Raw genomic sequence first — 20819 nt, 5'->3', positions numbered from 1 at the left:
TGATGCTGCAGACCATGTATATGTTGGTTGTGGGTGATTGCACTCCATGTTTAGTTCTTTAAAAAGCTTTCTGTTGCTCTTTGGTTTACATCAGCCCCACATTCCAGATCATCTTCAACATTCTTGATGCTTTAAGAGGGAGAGGTGGACACCGCGGTGCTTGGAGAGCACTATTTCCCCCTCTAACTCCATTTTAATTTAGTGGGCCGCACGGTGGCACAGTGGTTAGCCCTGCTGCCTCACAGCGCCAGAGACCTGGGTTCAATTCTCGCCTCAGGCGACTGACTGTGTGGAGTTTGCACATTCTCCCTGTGTCTGCGTGGGTTTCCTCCGGGTGCTCAGGTTTCCTCCCACAGTCCAAAAATGTGCAGGTTAGGTGAATTGACCATGCTAGATTACCTGTAGTGTTAGGTGTAGGGGAATGGGTCTGGGTGGGTTGTGCTTCGGCAGGTCGGTGTAGACTCGTTGGGTTGAAGGGCCTGTTTCCACACTGGAAGTAATCTAATCCCCTTCTTCTCTCCCTCCCCTCCTCAATCCTTGTTATTGTACAGTGTTCCTGTGAGGAGAGCTTGATATTTGTTGTTTTAATTTATAAGTGAATTGGCAATGGCACCAAAACTGTCTAGAGGTGTGTAATAATATTTCTCAATAGAAAAAAAAGAAATGAATTCTACTACAGATGATTTGATGATGCTTTTAAAAAAAAGAGTTTCTACACTGCCCCAGTGGGTAATACTTGTTAATTATTACAATTTATTTGTTTTAATTAAGTAATTTGGCAGAAAAAAAATAATTTGGGAAGAAAAGATGAGTTCTTAATTTAATTAGAATTTAATTAGGGATGATTTGGTGGTTGTTTAATTTTTGAAAAGATGAGTTCTTCCTGACTGCCTGCCCCTCCACTGGTGAGCACTGCTTGTTAATCATTACTTGTTTAGTGGCTTAATTAGATGATTTGATTATGGATTTTTTCAGAAAAAAAAAAGGCTGCGTTGAAGAGGGATAGGGGGAAGAGTTGGAGTTGGTACGATGTCAATGAGTCTAGTGTGAGTGATTTGGGGCCAGACCTGCAGCGGTTCGACACTGATTTCTCTGCCATACATTTTCAGGATACTGTTAAGGTTTGTATTGTCTGAAGTGGTTGATTCTAACTCAAAGTCTTTTGTGAAGGTCCTGACAACCACAAATTATCTATCAGAAGTTCAAAACTCCTCAGCAGTTTCCATTTCGGCCAGTGCATCTGAAGTTTGGGGATTCAGCGCTCATCAGCATTTGCAACCACCTTCAGCTGGAATGACAATTGGGTGATTTTCACCTGAGCTCCATCATTTTGTTTTGATGCAGATGAGGAAAGTGCGAAAGACACAAAGAATTTGAATGTCTCAAAGGACCCCAATCCACTGGCACCACTGATAAACTGGAAAGACTTTCAAAAGCACATGCCATGGGAGATTGTCATCCTCGTGGGAGGGGGCTATGCCTTGGCAGCAGGCTGCAAGGTAAAGTTGGTCATGATTGGGTTCAGAATATTCATGTGTTGCACGTGTTATTAACTTTAACATTTTGTTTATGGATAGGTACAATTTCTTGGAAGATCTGGACCCCTTAACAATCACTTGATTACAGTAGTTACTTCACATCAAGTGATATAATGGCTATTTCAGTCACTTCACATTAATGAAATTTAAAAAAAAGACTAACAAACAACCCTATTAGAAAAGATTGGACTTTTCTTACCCTGAAGGAAAAGAAAATGGGCTTGTCTCTTGATGAGTTGACAGTACACTCTACTGGCTGAAGCTAGGGATTTAGAGAAATGATCTGAAGAAGGCTTAAACTCCATTAGATTTGTCATTTCAACTGCAGAAGGATGTGTGGAGGAAATTAGTTTTCAGACCAGAACCCTCTCCCTGTAAAAACTATAAGGAACTCTATTGCACAGATCTTACTCAGGTGTTTGATATTAAATATTGTTGTCTCTTGAACAAAGGATTTTAAAATACAATGTGCTGTTTCCCACATTTTAATTTTCCAATCAACCTGTTTTACATGTTCCCACATCCCTGAGCAGGCAAAACTTAAACCTGAGCATCTTGGCTCAAAAGCAGAGACACTACTACAAGTGCCCCATGCACACATTTTATTGAATTTGTCTTTTTCTCTCTCCAGGTGTCTGGCCTATCTGATTGGATTGGACGTCAGATGGAACCAATGAGTAACCTCCCTGCATGGGCTGTTACATTAATTGCTTGCCTTTTGGTGTCAGTTGTCACTGAATTTGCAAGTAATCCAGCTACCATCACAGTTTTCCTACCGATTCTTTCCACGCTGGTAAGGAACTTGCTTTCCTGTAGTGATAGAAGCAGGGACCATAGGTTTCTGTAGTTGCATTTTGTTCTGGACATAAGGACTGGAGGAGGTCATTGGCCCTTTGAACCTGTGCTGTCATTCCATTGGATTATGGCTTATTTACATTCACTTTGCTTTTAGCAAGTCTAGAGGGAGCAATTTAGCTGCGTCCCTGGAGGAATACAGGAAGTGAAGGAGGAAACTTAAACAATTAGAAGAGCAAAAAGGGATCAGTAATAGGGAAACTACTGGAGAAAATTCTGAAGGAGCAAATTAATACCCACTTGGAAAGGCATGGGTTAATTAGGGTTGGTCAACATGTCTTCCTCAGAGGGAGATCATGCCTAACAAATTTGTTGGAAGTTTTTGAAAATGTGATCAAGTGTGTGGATGAAAGAGGTTTAGCTGATGTAGCTTATATGGATTTTTACAAAGCGTTTGATAAGGTCCCACAAGGAGACCAGTTGAGAAGGTTAAAGAACATGACTTGAAGGAAATTTGGTGAGATGGATCAGAAACTAGCTTAGTAATAGGACACAAAGGGTAGTGGCAGAAGGCTATTTGAGTGACTGGAGGCCGGTGTCCAACAATGTACCAAAATGATCTACACTGGGATCCTTATTGTTTGTTATATGCATAAATGATAGAGATGAAAATATGGGAGGATGTTAAGCAAATTTGCAGACAACACCAAGAGTTGTTAATAACAAAGGAGATATTTGTAGGTTACAGGAAGATATGGATGAGTTAGTCAGATGGGCAGACCAGTGGCAGATGGTATTTAACCCTGATAACATTGAGGTGATGCACTTTGGAAGAAGAAGCAAGATGAAGGGGTATTTAATAAATGGCAGAACACTGGATAGCTTAGAAAAACAGAAGAATCTTGGGGTAGTTATTCACAGATACCGAAGTTGGCAGAGTATGCAGATAGGACAGTTAAGAAGGCACATGGGACTCTTGCTTTCTTGGTAACAAGTATGAGAGCAAAGAGGTAATGTTGGAATTGTATAGAGTGTTGGTCAGGCCCTAACTAGAGTACTCTGTGCAATTCAGGTCACCTTACTACAGGAGGGATGTGGGGGTGGAAGAGGAATAGGCATGATTGAGCTGTATAAGATTGGGGTATGGACAGAGTGAATAGAGAACAGCTCGTCCCCTTGGTTGAGGGGCATAGTTTTAGGGTAAGAGGCTGGAGATTCAGAGGGGATTTGGGAAAAAAACATTTTCACTCAGAAGGTGGTGGGAATCTGGTGCATTGCTTGGGAAGGTAGTGGAAACCAGAAACCTTACAACCTTTAAAAAGTATTTAAGAGACATCACTGTTTGAAAATACGAAGATTTGCACATTTTGCACCAATCAGGTGTTAACAGGCATGACACAAATTAATTTAAATGCAAGGTACATCTCCCATGATACTATTCATTCAGGCATTTTTAGAACAGATGCAGTAGAGGCTGGGTGCCAAATGAAACTTCTACAATTGTGATTAAGACAAAAGGTTTCCATGCGCTTGCTGGACTAAAAAAGAAAATATGCTAATATTCAAGGATATGGGACAAGTACAGGAAAATGCGATCAGTGCACTTTTCGTGGTAATTATGTTGGTGCAGACTTGACAGGCCGAAGGGTCTTTTCTGCACTATATGCATCTAAAAATCTACTTGATTCTGTAATTCATGTTATAAAATGATCTCAGTTTTGATTTTTTTATAATTCACAAAAGCTCCAAGAGGAGAGAATTCCAAAGTTCCATGATGCTTTGTGTTGAAAAGTCCTTGAATGGAATATGACAAGCAAGGAAGTAAACTAGTCAATGCCTGTATTAGCCCTTTAAATCTGAAAATGTAGATCCCTGAAATCTGATTTAGAAGTTCAACCACATTCCTCTCACCTCAATTCAAGTGCAAAAAATGCCACAATTCAACAGCGATTACCACTGAACATTCAGTCTAATTGTGTGAGACCATGAGACTGTTATGTATAATGAAGGCTAAATGGGGAATCTTTCAAATCTGGAGTTCATGTGTACTGGAGGAAGATTTTCTCTGCATCAAGTTACAATGAAATCATAAATCAGTTTGTTTCAAAGCATATTTTCTTTTTTAGTCCAGCAAGTGCATGGAAACCTTTTGTCTTAATCGCAATTGTAGAAGTTTCATTTGGCACCCAGCCTCTACTGCATCTGTTCTAAAAATGCCTGAATGAATAGTATCATGGGAGATGTACCTTGCATTTAAATTAATTTGTGTCATGCCTGTTAACACCTGATTGGTGCAAAATGTGCAAATCATCGTATTCTCAAACAGTGATGTCTCTTAAAAAAATTAATAAACTTAAAAAAGTAATTGTGATTAATTTACATGGTTATCTAAACACCTACACGGACTATTTAAAATATCTGCCCCAGCACTTTTCTCATGCTTAGTTCCTCTTTCCTCACCCCTTCATGATTGCAGAAATCCTAACAGTGAAGACGTCTCTGATTCCATGAGAAATTTCCTGGTTTTTCCTTTCTGGATGCAATTCCCATTGGCCCAACAATTGCATGTTAATGGTTAATTGGGAGAGTTACATTGTGATAAGCTCATAACAGTCTCTCGAAGGTATTTTTTCAATGAACATACCCCTTGTGAAGTGTGCATTATTCTACACATAAACAGGAACTCATTGCTCAGGATGAATTACATGATGGTTAATACTTTCTCTGTTTTTCTTGTAGTCTGAAACTCTGCAGATTAATCCCTTGTACACATTGATACCAGCCACCATGTGTGTGTCCTTTGCTGTGATGCTGCCTGTTGGTAATCCACCAAATGCCATTGTCTTCAGCTATGGTCACTGCCAGATTCAGGATATGGTAAGGAACGTTGAGGGCTAAGGACATGAGGGTAATCAATCTGCCCATGTTGATTGGGATTATGCCATTTGTTGAGGCTGGTTTTATTCAGTAATTTCAGCTTCCAGTCAGTGCTGGTCATGCTGTTGATTGACTAGACACATTCACAGATGGTCAATATTATGACTAGCTCCACTTAAAGCTATTCTTCACTGCATAAATCTAGCCTCGACCTCCTGAAGAGGAAATGCTTTGTGCTTATAGTAAGCCTGGAAATCATGCAGCAAGTGACTGAGCTGTGAACCATTAAAGAATGACACAACATCAGAGAGAATGGGTATCAAAAGTTACAGGTAATGTACCGGATGTCCTGATGGGGGAGGTGAAAAGGAGAAGATATGTCGTGTGTCTGTGAGGGGCTGGAAGTGGTTATCAGTCAGTCACTCTAGTGAATAGCAGCAATCAAACACCGACTATCTTAATGTAATTCTGCAACCTGGTCAGTGAACTTATGGAAGTGGTCAAGGTCAGTGAATGCATGTTCAAATGCTGTAGCATTTTAATCACACCGCATATATCAATGGGTTTTTCATACTTCTACCACTCAACCATCAATTGTTTCCATCAATTAAGACCCCTATCTGACATTCATGTACGTCATCTCATGCTCACATATTCAATATTGCTGCACATGTCAAATCCACTTCCCTCAGTTTTCACACAGTATCTGCAATTGAGCATGAACTCAGCAATATGTCTCATGCTTGAAGTACAAACTGGAGTAGAATGGGGCAGGTAGACAACACCTAATCAGCAGCAGAGATGTCCAACTACCTCTCCTATTCATGGAAAGACTGTATCCGCTGATTTTGGGTTGCCATTCCTCAGGCCAGTGTCAGTTGTAGGGTAGAAACCATCAAAGATGACAATATCATCAAATCTAATCCTCCTTGTCTTAACTAATTCCCCACAACCCGCATTCTCTTCTGACCTTATGTCATCATGTATCTCTTCTGTCAAATGGGAAGAAATTCATATGGGGATGATGGCCCTAACTCCGACTTAAGACATAAAGGAACATGCCTTCATTGCTAGGTAGGCCCATAGCAACTTGGGCCATTACTTGTTTGGGAATGATCTCTCCCAATCTTGGCTGAAGTCCCACCTTCAAGAGCTGCCTGTTAATTAAATGACGTTATCTAGTCTCAGCAGCAAGGCAGTATTCCAGCAATAGTACTGAAGACCGGTACTCCAACACTTGCCACCCCCCTAGCAAAGATGTTCCAGAACAGTCACAACATTGGCATCTACCTAGCAATGTGGTAAATTGCCCAAGTATATTCTGCTGACAAAAAGCAGGACAAACCTGACCTGATCAAGTACTGACCCATCAAGCCATTCTCAATCATCAGTAAAGGATGGGAAACAGTACTTTCCTAACAATAACATGTTCAATGATGCTCAGTTTGAGTTCTGCCAGGGCCACTCAGCTCCCAACTTCACTAAAAAATTGATTGAAGCCTGGACAAAGTAACTGAATTCCAGAGGTGAGATGAGAGTGACATCAAGGCCACATTTGGCTGAGTAATGCATGAATGAGCCCCTCGCAAAACTGGAATCAATGAGTATCAGGGGAAATCTCTCTGTTTGTTGGTGTCATTCTTGGCACAAAGGAAGATGGTTGTGGTTGCTGGAGGTCAGTCATCGTAGCTCCAGGACATTTCTGCAAGAGTTCCTCAGGGTAGTGCCAGAGGCCCAACCATCTTCAGCTGCTTCATCAATGACCTTCCCTCCTTCATAAGGTCAGCAGTGGGGTGTTTGCCAATGATTGGTGCTGAATTTTGTGCATTTGCGACTCCTCAGAGACTGAAGCAGTCCATGTTCAAATGAAGCAAGATCTGGACAATATCAGGCTTGGACTGACAAGTGGCAAATAGCATTCATGCCACACAAATGCCAGGCAATAAAAGACAATCTAACCACCACACCTTGACACTCAAAGGTTTTAACATCACTAAATCCCCCACTGCCAACATTCTGGGGTTTACATTGACTGGAAGCTCATCTGGGCTTGTCACATAAACACAATGGCTACAAGACCAGATTAGAGGCTAGGAATACTAATGGGAGTAACTCACCTCCTGACTCCCCAAAGTTTGTCCACCATCTACAAGGCACAAGTCAGGAGTGTGATGAAATCCTCCCCACTTGCCTGGATGGGTGCAGCTCCAACGACACTCAAGAAGCTTAACACCGTCCAGGACAAAGCAGCTCACTTGATTGGCGCTACATCCACAAGCATCCACTCCTTCTGCCCTCGATGCTTAGTAGTCGCAATGTGTTCTAGCTACAAAATGCACTACAAAAATTCACCAAAGATCCTTGGACAGCACCTTACAAATCCACAACCACTTCCATCTGTAAGGACAAGTGCAGCAGATACATGGGAACGCCATCAGCTTTAGGTTGTCCTCCAAGCCTTACCATCCTGACTTAGAAATATATCACTGTTCCTTCTCTTTCATTAGATCAAAATTCCTGGAATTCCCTCCTTATGGGCATTGTGGGTCAACCTACACCATGTGGACTGCAGCGGTTGACAAGACAGCTCGCCACCACCTTGTCAGGGGCAACTAGGGATGGATGATAAATGCTGGCCAACCAGTGATGCCCACATCCCATAAGTGAATAAATAATTAAAAAGTTACACACACTCGGACCGATAGTCACTGCTGCTGCTGAAAGTAGCTCCCAATGAAGGGGAGTCATAGAGTAGAACACAGAGGCCACAAGGCCAAGACTAGCAGGCTCCAGCATTTGGAGACAGTGGAGGGAATGGGAGAACAATTTGAGGGTCTCCTTGAGCAAAGAGTGCCTGAACAAGGGGTAGTTCAATCCCTAGCCAGCTGAAAGGATGCCAAGTTGCCATGTTGGCCTCAGCAACTGGTAGTGCATTGGCAGTGAAAGGTGGGCTTTAATTGGTCATCAATTGGCCATTTAAGAGCCATAATTGGGCAAATGGGGCTCGTGACATCTCCCGTGCTGCAAGTAAAATGCCATCATCAATAGGTGGGTGATGTTTACAGCACTACTACAAAGGTGTCTGATTTAATGTACCCCTACCTGTTAGTCTGATCCTGGGCTGGGTTAGGGAGAGCACTGTATATGGGGTAAAGTGGGAGTGGGGAAGAGAGTTGTAAAACTCCATCCCATGCATTCAGACCTCTACCCCTTCCTTTTAGGTGCCAAAGAAATACTACCTAGCCAGACAATGGAGGAAAACCAAGAAAGAAGTGATGAGAAATTTGCAATTCACAATTTCACACATACAACAATCAGTTTAGAAACTGATATTGTGCACAGTTGTCAGAATAGCATGGAGATAATGAGACATTGACATAAATAGGCTGCAGTCAGGTCAATGGACTAAGAGTAGCACAGCTTCTAGTATAACGGGGGGGGGGTGGGGTAACTGCAAGTTCTGCTGAGGAGAACTTGGGTGAGAATTTTAATGGAGCTGTGTACAGAAGAATACTGAAGGGTATTTGCATCAAAATGCTTGGTGCACTGTGAGACTTTCCAGAGAACTAGCAGTCAGTGTGCCACACTGCATGGAGGACCCTTGGCACCAAGGTTTTGAGCAGGTTTGGAGCATCTTCTTGCCAGGGTGCAAGTAGTGGCCAGGTCTGGTTGCATTATTTAAAGACTCAACCATTACACAGCTTCAGTGAGCCAAAGTTGCAGCTTCCATTGCTGCACAAGCAGCAAGATATTCCTGCCGAATAATTCCTGCTGATTTTCCTACAAGAGCACCTGCAATCTCATCCATTGATAGTCATAAGTCTACCATAAATAATGCTGCAGCCATTGGGAAAGCTCTGTTTAGGACAGACACCAAGGGAATGTACATGATTATTGTTTTTTTTTATATGCTATAAGGCATGTTTTGATTTATAAACTTGGTGTGTTTGTTTTATGGCTGCAGCTTTGATATTTGCTCTGTGATCAGGTAAGCACTGTAATGTTTGGCAGCAGCTATGATTTTTTGCATTGTGGTCAAGTGAGCACTGTAGTGAGGGAAAGTAACAGAGAGATGGTAAGGTGTTGGATTGTTAATGAATGGGTGCTTATGGAATGTGCCCTGAGATGTTGCTGCCTGCTGTACAACATGGAAGTCCATCGGAGCAAGCAGGAATCATTCTGACTTCAATCTGAGAAATGTTGATGTTTAGTTTATTCAAAGCAGGTGGTATGATCGGATGCTAAAACTCACCACTGCCCAGTGACAATGTCAACTCAACATCTGGAACTTGATTTAAAAAAATCAACAAAACGAGCCTCGTATTGATGAAGACCTCACTGGCTTCTTGTGCAGAATTCTCAGCACAACCCCCATTGAATTATTCTGTCTAAATCCTTCATAATTTTATGCAGCTCCACCAAATTCCCTCAGGCTTCTTGACTTCAAAGGAAACAATCCAGCTTTTCTATAGTCACTTATCCCTGGAGCGTTTTTTAGTAAATCTCTTCAGAATGCTCTATAAAGCCTTCACATCCCCTGGTGCCCAGAATAGTCACAGTGGGGGTTAATTGTTTTATGATCGTTCAGCAAAACCTTTTTTCTTTTGTACATTCTGCCTCTATTAATGAAGACCATAAAAAGCTCAGGTTTCAGTATAAAACACTGTGCAATCTCAACTTTATCAGACAATTCCACAGAACCTGGTTGATCATATTAAGGAACTAGCTCTGCTTTTTTGAGTATGATCCAACATCAAAATGATTTTCTCTGGGGCTACTTTTGATTTGTGAGGGCTATACTTTGGTTTTCATGGAACATGGTCAACAACATGGGCGGCACGGTGGCACAGTGGTTAGCACTGCTGCCTCACAGCGTCAGAGACCCGGGTTCAATTCCCGCCTCAGGCGACTGACTGTGTGGAGTTTGCACATTCTCCCCGTGTCTGCGTGGGTTTCCTCCGGGTGCTCCGGTTTCCTCCCACAGTCCAAAGATGTGCAGGTCAGGTGAATTGGCCATGCTAAATTGCCCGTAGTGTTAGGTAAGGGGTAAATGTAGGGGTATGGGTGGGTTGCGCTTCGGCGGGGCGGTGTGGACTTGTTGGGCCGAAGGGCCTGTTTCCACACTGTAAGTAATCTAATCTAATCTAATCTAAACAATTTGTGTGACTCCATCATTGCAACCACTTTCCTTTAGTTGGTTCTCTCCCACATTTGCCGCTGATAACACTCACTAATGAATTCTCTCTATCTCTCTGTCCCTCACATGAGCAGGGTGACCTTGCTCAGATTAGATGATATTGAGAGATAGGTGACCATACCTGAGCTGGGGCCCTCCTGATGGCAAGTGCACCAATGAATTCCACTGTCTTTGCGTCCTTCTCCTGGCCCTCCTCTTTCTCCCTACTTGTTTCTGATTATTGAGATAAATCTCTTTCATTGAGTCAGTAACCTCCCTTAAGCCACAGCAAATAGTAAACCATTGGATAGTATGAATATTTTCAGCTATGACTTGGAAGGACTCAAAAATATAAAAAAAGGTCTCGATAATAGTATAGTCATTGCGCTCTTCCAAGGAGTGGTTGTGGATACAGTATGCAGCATACTTCAGCAAGGACATCCTTTCTAAAGTGCGGACATTTCAGATGTTGTTTTTCACTGGGATTGAGATTGGAGAATTGATCCTGAATAACCTGGGTTGTTATGGTCTTTTGTTGAGAGCTCTTTGCCACTCCAACTTTACTCTCTCTTTGAGCTGCATTCTGTGTGAACCCTCTTCTAAAGCTTTCCACTGTACTCCTACAATGGTGTACACATAACAATAAAAGGATATTCTATTCTATTCTCCAGCTCATATTGAAGGAATGCCTGCTAATGCATCTAGATCTGAGCAACTGGTTGTGCACAAGTCACTCAAAAAAACTTTCAACATGAGCCACACCATTCCCTATGTGCCTATATAAATTGAAACAACTATATAGAACATACAAAACAACCAGAAGAAATCACTAGCAACTAATCTGTAAGGAGTTGGTGATCTCATTTAAGTTACATTAGCGAGGGATCCTTGCTACATTTGAACAGGTGTCAAGTTGTGTAACATTAGGAAAAAATATTTACTGGAGTATTAGGCTTTAAAACAATATCAACTTAGTGTTGCATACCATCACCAATGGTGAACCAAATCACTCAAATAATGTCTATGTATAACATAAAGTCCATAAAGAGCACTCATAGCACTCACAGAAACTATCCCAACTTATCAACCATACTCCACAGAAAAGCACCAGGATGAATGTGAAAGGAGAAAATCATAATTTTCTTTCTTTATTTAAATGAACTGCCATAAATTAATACAATAATGCGATTACATTTGTTTTTTTTATTTTAGAGGAGTCAAGAGAAATTCTACAATTCTGTTGAAGTCATTTTCAGATATTAAAGAATGCATTCCAACTTAACTACATCCCATTGTTCTATACACAGTGATCTGGACTTGCACATTCATGACTGATCAAAAATTACTTTCTGATTATTGAATATATGCACGCAAGTTTCCCCGCCCTCTGTGCATATCACTGACACATGGTACTCACTCATGCTCCTAACGCTACCATGATTAGCACAGTTGTGGGTTTCTAAACAACGTTGAGTTTGATTGTGATTTTTCATCTTTGCGGGCACATCCACCTGTACCAACAGTGAAGAGACTACTTGTGGGCTCTAGTCTCATTTAAATTTGCCAGTTGAGTTGAGCTTGGTATTTAAGTGGCCTCAACAATCTGTTGGTTGTCCAGGACAGAGACAGCGATCTCAGTTAGACCCTTGATAGGGATGGCCAAGGAGATGTCTAGGAGATGTACAGTCATGTCAGACTATTCAGCAATATTTTCATGGCTCAAGAAAAATCAATCCTTGTTCTGACTCCACAAAAAATATGTTTTGTAAAATAGATTTCCGAGTCATTTCTTGATCAGAAGATGGTGGAGCCAGACCAGATCCACATGCTGTATTTCCGCAAATTCTTTTTTATTACATGTCAATGCTGCAAATTGTGTCAGAATGGTGTTTGCTGTGCATGGTTTGTCAGAGTGGGTGTTTATCACATGTAGCCATGTGGCTTGGAGGAACAGATCCTCTGTGCCTATAGGATTTCAATCGGGATCTGAACTACATGATTCAGGCCCTTCATGATCTGAAGGCCTAAACTCTGTACACTGACCACTCAAAACATCCTTGCAAAATGGGATTGTCCAAAACATTAGTGTGAATGGAATGATAAGTCAACAACATCACTGAGACCCTTACCTCATAGAATGCCAATTTCCCAAGCACAGTTGAGCCCCTTTTTTTTTTCACAGGACACACTTATACGTTAAAATCTAAGAATATCTTGCTAAGGGGTCTTGTCATGCAGTGGTAATGCCCATACCTCTAAGACAAGAAGCCCATGTTCAAGTCTGTCCTGCTCCAGAGGGTGTGTAATAGCATCTCTGGACAGGTTAATTTGAAAATATATTGAAGAATATCCTGCTGATTCCATTTTTGATTTTAGGGCACAATGGTAATGTTCCTTCCTCTGGGCCAGAAGGTCTAATCAATTCAAATCCCAGCTGTTGCTCACCTGTATCACAGCATGCCCAAATAGTTTGTATTAAAAAAAAGCTGTGGCAGGCAGTTACCTCCCAGCAAAAGAAAATGGAGGTTGGAGATCTGAAATAAAATCAATGTGTTCGTAATACTCAGTAGGCCTGATACAATCTGTGAAGAGAGAACCAAAATAATTTTGAGCCCAATATGACTTCTTCAAAAGACTGTATTCCAAAAAAGAGTCATATCACATTTGAAATATTAGCTCTGTTTTTCACTCCACAAACATTATCAGACCTGCTTAATCTCTCAGCATTTTCTGTTTTTATTATCTTCCAGAATAACTGTTTCTTTTTATTGTTCATTCACGGGATGTGAGTGTCACTGGCAAGGAGAACACTTGTTGCATAGTCTTAATTGCTGTTGAGCTGTCATCTTGAACCACTTTAGCCACCCGGTGGACACAATGCTGTTAGGGAGTGATTTAGTTCCAGACCAAAACAATGCATGACAATGACTTGGAGGGGAACTTGCGCAGTTGGTAGTGATCCCTTTCTTGGCTACCCTTATTTTTTCTAGATATTTTAAACACAGGTTCTGGAGGTGCTTGTGAAGAAATCAAGTAATATTAATTTGCATTATTGTTTGCCTCTGCCGTAAGTAGTTTGGTAGGATTGGAAAAGGAATGGCAATCTATTCAAGGTTTCTTCATAAAATTGTATTTATCAAGTTATGTGCCACTTGTATGAAGTATGCTAGCAATTTCTCTACATGATACCCTGATATACAAAGAGTGAATTTTGTAAACTCTCTCTCCAATCGGGAATGTTGCTTGCTGGAAGCGATTTTAAGAGTGTGTTGTAACTTTTTCTCCTTACGCACAATGTTTGAAACACATCTTCCTCACTAGGAGGACAGAATTAGTTCTCAGATATTTTTCAAGATTGTACTGTGTCTCAAAGTCCTATTTCTGTCTTTTCAGGTGAAAGCTGGATTCGGAGTGAATGTGATTGGGGTGGTTGCCGTGATGCTGGCTATCACCACCTGGGGATTTCCTTTATTCCAACTTGAACACTTCCCTGACTGGGTTTCTACTAGCAACATAACGAGAGGCCTTTAATCAGGAATCACAGAACAAGAGACACAAGGAGTCTGCACAAAAGATGGAATCAAGCCTGAAAATCACTTGATCAATGATGACCTATTTCAGCAGGGATAAGAATCATTACTCAGATTGCACACTGCATTAAGGAGTGCGAATATAGTTTGCACAAACCCCTCCAACTCCACTCATTTGGCAGCTTCAAACTTGGGAGCATTTGATAAATCCTTTTGAGGACTGTTGCAGCTTTTCTTTTTCACCTTTGGAAAAGTTTCTGGGACATGGAATTTCAAAGTTTTTACAAATTATGTTTTCTATCTCTATTTCTTTCAAAGGTGGTGACCCATGGCAAAATTCAGTTCCATAGCTTTTGGATCCTCCCTTAAGTGACTATTAGTCACAGATGGTCCAAAACAAGGGAGTTTGACTATAAGAGACATCATGATCAAGTGTGATCATGCTGCCTCCTCACTCAGCATTCTTTCCAAAAGGGATCATGTATTAACAATCAAGAGCAGAAACCCTGGACAATGTTTTCCTTTCTAATCTTAGGGTACAGAGACTGATTGCAACATTTCCCCATCTGCTCTCTACATAGGCTGGGGTTTATATATGAAACATTCCTGGTCAGTCTGATCCCTACTATCACAGCTTAAAGCTCCTTTCAAAGTATTATATTTTAATCAAGGAGCTGATGGCTATGCAATGGATTAAACTATTAATTTAATATAGTTTAAGAGCAGTAACTTCCATGGGAACAGATTCCTTGCGTGATGTATAACTATGTGTATGACAGTTCAACATACACATATGAAACATTCCACTGCTGACCCAGGAATGTTTAACAGTGACCCTGGATGTATAGTTCAGAAATATCCCTCATAGTACTACAACAGATGGTTTCATCACACATCTGGACTCTAGTTTAACACTGAGTTCAGATATCTCTTTTATTAAAAAGGAAGTGCTGTAAATGTCTCATTGTATGAATACTGCCCTTGGGATAAATTCAACTGGGGATAGCTCTCTCTGAAAATCCTTCAGGATGCAAATAATGCTATGCCATAGCAGGTTCTCTATCTGCTGGAGAGTCAAGTTACGGTGCTTTTTTTTAAAAAAAATGTTTTTAACACAGTCTTAAGAGAAAACAAATAAACAAATAGAACAAGATGCAATTGACATTGCATTGATTTAGTCATTATGAGTTATGTCATCCTGCCTTGCCTTCTCTGTTTAGGAAGCCCTGCAATGAGAATGTAAAGATTTGAACTATTGAGCTCAAGTTGATAGGTTGGTTTTGAAATAGGCTACTTGCCTTTATACACTGAAGATCACCTCATTTTAATGGCGGAGCAGAGTCTCAGCCTGTTCCCTACTGGATGTAGTCCAGAGTGCAAAACTGCCAGTGCTTTTACAAAAAGATTAATTTAACATTGAGGGATAATGTAAAAATTGGAAGATGAGTAATTTGTCTGATGGGAATGCATTTGAGGCACATTATGAGGGCAAATCTGAGGATATAATACTCGACAAATAACTTGGCAAAATCTAACCTAGGGTTGCTGTTTGCAGACACCAAATGGGAAGGCTAAAATAGGAAATTGTACTGATACACATCACTCCAAGGACAAATGTATATCAATTTAATAGCTATCAAAAGTACATGCAAAATATGAGAGTTTCAGGACAAGTTACAACATGAACATCATAATAGCAGAGAAGTGATCATAAATCTTATTGCTAAGACACAGTCAGAAAACAAGAAACAACTTCTCTCCACAGTCTCTCAATGGTCAACTCACTATTGTTGAGGAGGGAATATTGCCTTCAAAAAGATTTAATATTACATTAAAAACAGCTAACATTTAATATCACACTAAGAAACAGTAATAATCATCTGTAACTTCATAGAGAGGCAATATCTTTGTGTCACAAAACCTTTGTGCCAATGAGAGTATCTCGATGACAAATACAGCTGTAACTCAGCACTAAAAAGGCATCAGTACATCTTTCTTGAATTTGATGTCCTATTATACATACTGCGCTTCACTTTATAAAAGCAAAATTCCTGATATTAAACCTCTTCTGTGGAGATGCCGTGTCAGTGACTGGCAATAGATAAATACTGCATATCTGCTTTTATCATATACTTTAGCTTCTCAGATTATCATTCTTAGAAACATTGGAGCACTGGTAAGCCATTCAGCCCATTAAGCCTGCTCCACAATTCAGCATGCTCATGGTCCCACATTTTCCCCATATCGCTTAACATCATTGTTATTTAGAAATCTGTCAATCTCCACTTTAAACATACTCAATAAGTGAGTTTCCGCAGATCCAAAGATTCACAACTCCCTGGACAAAATAACTTCTCATCGTTTTGGTCCTAAGTGGCTTACCCTTATTTTAAAATTGTACTTCCTGATTTTAGACTGTTCAACTAGGTGTAACATCTTATCAAAATCTATACTGTTTATCCCTTTAAGTATTTTTGAAGTTTCAATGACAGTACCTCTCATTCTTGAAAACTCTGAAGAATACAGACACAGTTTCCCCAGTCTTCATAGGACAGTCATATCATCTCAGGGACAAGTCTGGTGAACCTTTATTGCACTGTCCCCATGGCAATTTTATCCTTTTTAAGGTAAGGGAATCTAAAATGCATATACTTCACCAGATGCATTCTAATCAAGGTTCTATACATATTAGCAAATACTTCACTACTCCTGTATGCAAATTTTCTTGCAATAAAGGCCAACATACCATTAGCTTTTCTAATTGTTTGCTACATCTGAATATTAGCCTTCAATGACTTATTGACGAGGACACCCAAGTCCCTTGCACATATACATTTTCTAATCTCTTACTATTTAAGAAATATTCTGCTCATCTGTTCCTCCTACCAAAGTGGGTCATCTCACATTGTTTACAATTATATTCTATCTGCCATGCTTTTGCCATACTTACTCTATCTTTCCAAATCCTCTTGAAGCCACTTTGCATCTCCTTCACACCATACCTTCCCACCGAGCTTTGTTACTGAGAATGGGAATATTGCATTTTGTCCCCAAATCCAAATCCATGATATATATTGTAAACAGCCGTGGCCTGAGTACTGATCCTTGCAGTATCCCCCTACTCAAAAACTGCTAATCTGACAATGATATTTTTAGTTCAACCTTCTGTTTTCTGCCCATTAGCTAATCTTTAAACTATGTCAGAACATTGTCTGCCATCCACTGAGCTTTAATTTTGTTAAAAAGCATCTTGTGGGGGATTGGATCAAAATCCTTCTGAAAATCCAAATATACTATGTCCACTGACTCGTTCTTTCTCAATTCTGTTTGTAACATCCTCAAGATAAGGTTTGGACAAGCATAATTTCCTATTCACATATCCATTCTGATTATGGCAATCAGATAGTTATTATACAAAAGTCAATTTATCACATCCTGAATCGTAAATTCTAGTATTTCACCTACTTTGAATGTGAAGCTATTTTCTCATTCCTTCAGTTTTTGAATACTGAAATAACATTTGCTACCCACCAATCTGCAAGAAGTATTCCAGCATATGTAGAACTTTGGAAGATGAATATCAATGATTCTACTGTGTCCTTAGCTGCCTCTTTCAACACTGAGATGTAAAATATCATGTCCCGAGGAGTTATCAACCTTTAGTCCTAGTAATGTCTCCAACATAGTCTTCTTTCTATGTAATTTCTTTCAACTCCTCATTCTTCCTGTCCCTTGGATCTCAAATTCTAGAAGATTACTTGTATTTTCCTCAATTAATTCAGAGATAAACAATAATAATATTTAGCTTCTGAGTCATTGCTTTATTCCCATTTTATAATTTCTCCTGATTCTGCCCGTAATAGATCCACATTTATCTCAGCCACTTTCCTCTTTACATAACTCAACATGCTGCTCTAGAAAACCATTCCCAGCACACTTGAGGAACTCATCTTCTGCAAGACATTAGTGGTCATTAGGTCCATCCAGTCTATATATAGATTGAAGTCACCCATAATTACTACACTATGCTCCTGACTTTTACTGTGCCCCGATGTTGCGGCTGTTGTTCGGTGGCCTATATACAATTATCAATGTTAGCTACTATTTTTGTTTCAGCTCTAACTAAACAGATTCTACACATTGTTCTACAAATCTGAGATCCTGAGATCCTCCCTTACTAATGTGTACATCCTATCCCTTACTGCCAATGAAAATCCACCTTCTTTTCCTTTTTTGCCTGTCTTTCCTAAATGTTGAATATCTTGAATATTCAGTTGGTCTGGCAGCATCTATGAAGACAGAAAACAGAGTTAATGTTTTGAGGAGGTCCAGTTCTGCAGAAGGGTCGCTGAACTTGAAATTTTAGCTTGGTTTCTCTCCACAGATGCTTCCAGTCCTACTGAGTTCCTCCAGTAATTTCTGTTTCTCTTTCAGATTTCCAGCATCTGCAGTTTTTTCTGTTATTCCGTTCCCAGATTTTTTCACCCTGCAGCCATGTTTTTGTAATCATATGTTACATAATTACATCATATCCATTTACTGCTATTCATGGCTTTAAGTCATCTACCTATCCTGTTGCGAATGCAGAGTGCATATAAGTAGAATTCCTTTCACTTTTTTTGAAGATATATTCTAATTTATGTCTAATCTGATGTTCTAATTTTAGCTGCTGCCTGCCCTTGTTTGGCTTACCTTCTAAGTTTCACTTGTCACTTTTCTACTTCCTGCTGTTACCAGCTTTACCTGCTGTTTGAGCTACCCCTTAGGTTCCCAAAAACCTGAACGTCATTTTAAATCTCCTCAACAGCACTAGCAAATTTCCCTGCAAGGATATCGGTCCCAGTGCAGCTAAGGTGTAACCCATCCACCTTGTAAAGAATCCTCCAGGATGAATTCCAATGTCAGAAATCAGATGCCCTCTGTTCCACTCCAGTTCTGGAACCACTTATTCAATCAATCAACTTTCATATTATTTCACCAATATGCCACACTGAGATTACTACTCTTGAGGTTCTACCTTTTAGCTTTTTTCTTAATTACATAAATTCTCCTTCAGGACCTCATTGCCCTCCTTGTCACTTAAGAAAGAAACAGCACTTTGTGATACAATATGTAATGGCACGTCCACTGATAGAATACTACAAATATGTATTCAACAGCTTTCTGGTCAATACCACTTCACATGAATCATCTAGTCAACTGCAGCACACAAATTAAATCTGTCCCCAGTCACAGGCTGATGGAGAGAAAAATCCAACTTGAGATATCCAGTCACATACTCATGAGTTATCCATTCAGCACTCGTGCATTGATGAAATAGCTGGTCAGCATCATTTAGTAGGAAGCTAGCTGGTTAGCGCTGGTATGTTGATTAATTGATTAGATCAGATTCCCTACAGTGTGGAAACAGGCCCTTCAGCCCAACAAGTCCACACCAACCCTCCGAAGAATAACCCACCCAGACTCAGTTCCCTCTGACTAATGCGGTAAAAACAATGATTGCAGATGCTGGAAACCAGATTCTGGATTAGTGGTGCTGGAAGAGCACAGCAGTTCAGGCAGCATCCAAGGAGCAGCGAAATCGATGTTTTGGGGCAAAAGCCCTTCATCAGGAATAAAGGCAGAGAGCCTGAAGCGTGGAGAGATAAGCTAGAGGAGGGTGGAGGTGGGGAGAGAGTAGCATAGAGTACAATAGGTCAGTGGGGGAGGAGATGAAGGTGATAGGTCAGGGAGGAGAGGGTGGAGTGGATAGGTGGAAAAGGAGATAGGCAGGTAGGACAAGTCCGGACAAGTCATGTGGACAGTGCTGAGCTGGAAGTTTGGAACTAGGGTGAGGTGGGGGAAGGGGAAATGAGGAAACTGTTGACGTCCACATTGATGCCCTGATGAAGGGCTTTTGCCCGAAACGTCGATTTCGCTGCTCCTCTGACTAATGCACCTAACACTATGGGCAATTTAGCATGGCCAATTCACGTGACCTGCACATCTTTGGACTGTGGGACGAAACCAGAGCACCTGAAGGAAACACACACAGACACGGGGAGAACATGCAAACTCCACACAGACAGTTGCCCAAGGCTGGAATCAAACCTGGGTCCCTGGTGCTGTGAGGCAGCAGTGCTAACGACTGAGCCACTGTGCCACCAATTGAATTATTATTCAATGCTCGTATAGCGATCACCATATCCCATGAGTGAATAAAAATAATAAAAAACCTGGTCAGTGCTAGTACATCAATGAATGTGGTCAGCTCCAGTACATCAATGAGTTAACCAATCAGAGTCGATACGTTGGTGACATATCCAGGCAACCCTGATAAATTAGCTATATCAGTATGTTATTGAGTCAGGAATGGTGCATCAACAGAACACTCCAATATCTACATCACTAAGTTATTCACTTGGCACCAGTATACTGGTGAATTATTATACTGGACCATTTACTTGGGATATATTAGTAGAAAATTCTGCTGTTTAGCTAAACAACATCAGTGATTTTCCATAGAGTATGAGCATGCTATCTCCTAGCATAAGCTGAGAAGATTTTCATTTATCTTCTTATTCTAATGTATCTAATAACTTACTTCTAGCCTATCATTCTCTATTAAAATCATAAAGGATTAATTCAGATCCCTGCAATGCCCCAAAGTGTGGCTGATTATAATTTTATTAACCTTGGTTATTATTGAAGGCTCAGATCTAACTGGTACTAACCCCATGACTTCCTAAAAAATCAAACATAGAGCAGTATTTTATCTACAGACAGCAACCCTCACTTTGAGCTCATTGCTTCCATTCTCTTGAGGACATTATGACTAAACCTACTTTTTTGACACCTTGGATCTTACTCATCACAGTCACCATGTGAAAAGTCCTGTGACTTGCAATTTGGCTCACTGTGATT

General features: G+C 40.5%; 1 protein-coding gene across 2 annotated transcripts in view; it reads left to right on the top strand.

Annotated features, from left to right (window-relative positions):
• The window catches only part of slc13a4 (solute carrier family 13 member 4), a 116461-nt gene extending 101392 nt beyond the window's left edge, over positions 1-15069 (top strand). For both annotated transcript variants that reach the window (XM_087997252.1, XM_043709429.2), the window contains 4 exons: positions 1345-1499; positions 2170-2331; positions 5073-5210; positions 13780-15069. In XM_087997252.1, coding sequence (XP_087853378.1) covers positions 1345-1499; positions 2170-2331; positions 5073-5210; positions 13780-13917 — 593 coding nt within the window. In that variant the 3' untranslated portion in view covers positions 13918-15069. The remainder of the gene's footprint in view (positions 1-1344; positions 1500-2169; positions 2332-5072; positions 5211-13779) is intronic.
• The last annotated feature ends 5750 nt before the right edge of the window (positions 15070-20819 follow it).

This window comes from Chiloscyllium plagiosum, unplaced genomic scaffold (assembly GCF_037043375.1).
Source record: "Chiloscyllium plagiosum isolate Xiang-an unplaced genomic scaffold, Cpla_swu_hap1 HiC_scaffold_19, whole genome shotgun sequence".
Classification (NCBI taxonomy): Eukaryota; Metazoa; Chordata; class Chondrichthyes; order Orectolobiformes; family Hemiscylliidae; genus Chiloscyllium; species Chiloscyllium plagiosum.
This window is presented reverse-complemented; position numbering and strand designations above follow the sequence as displayed.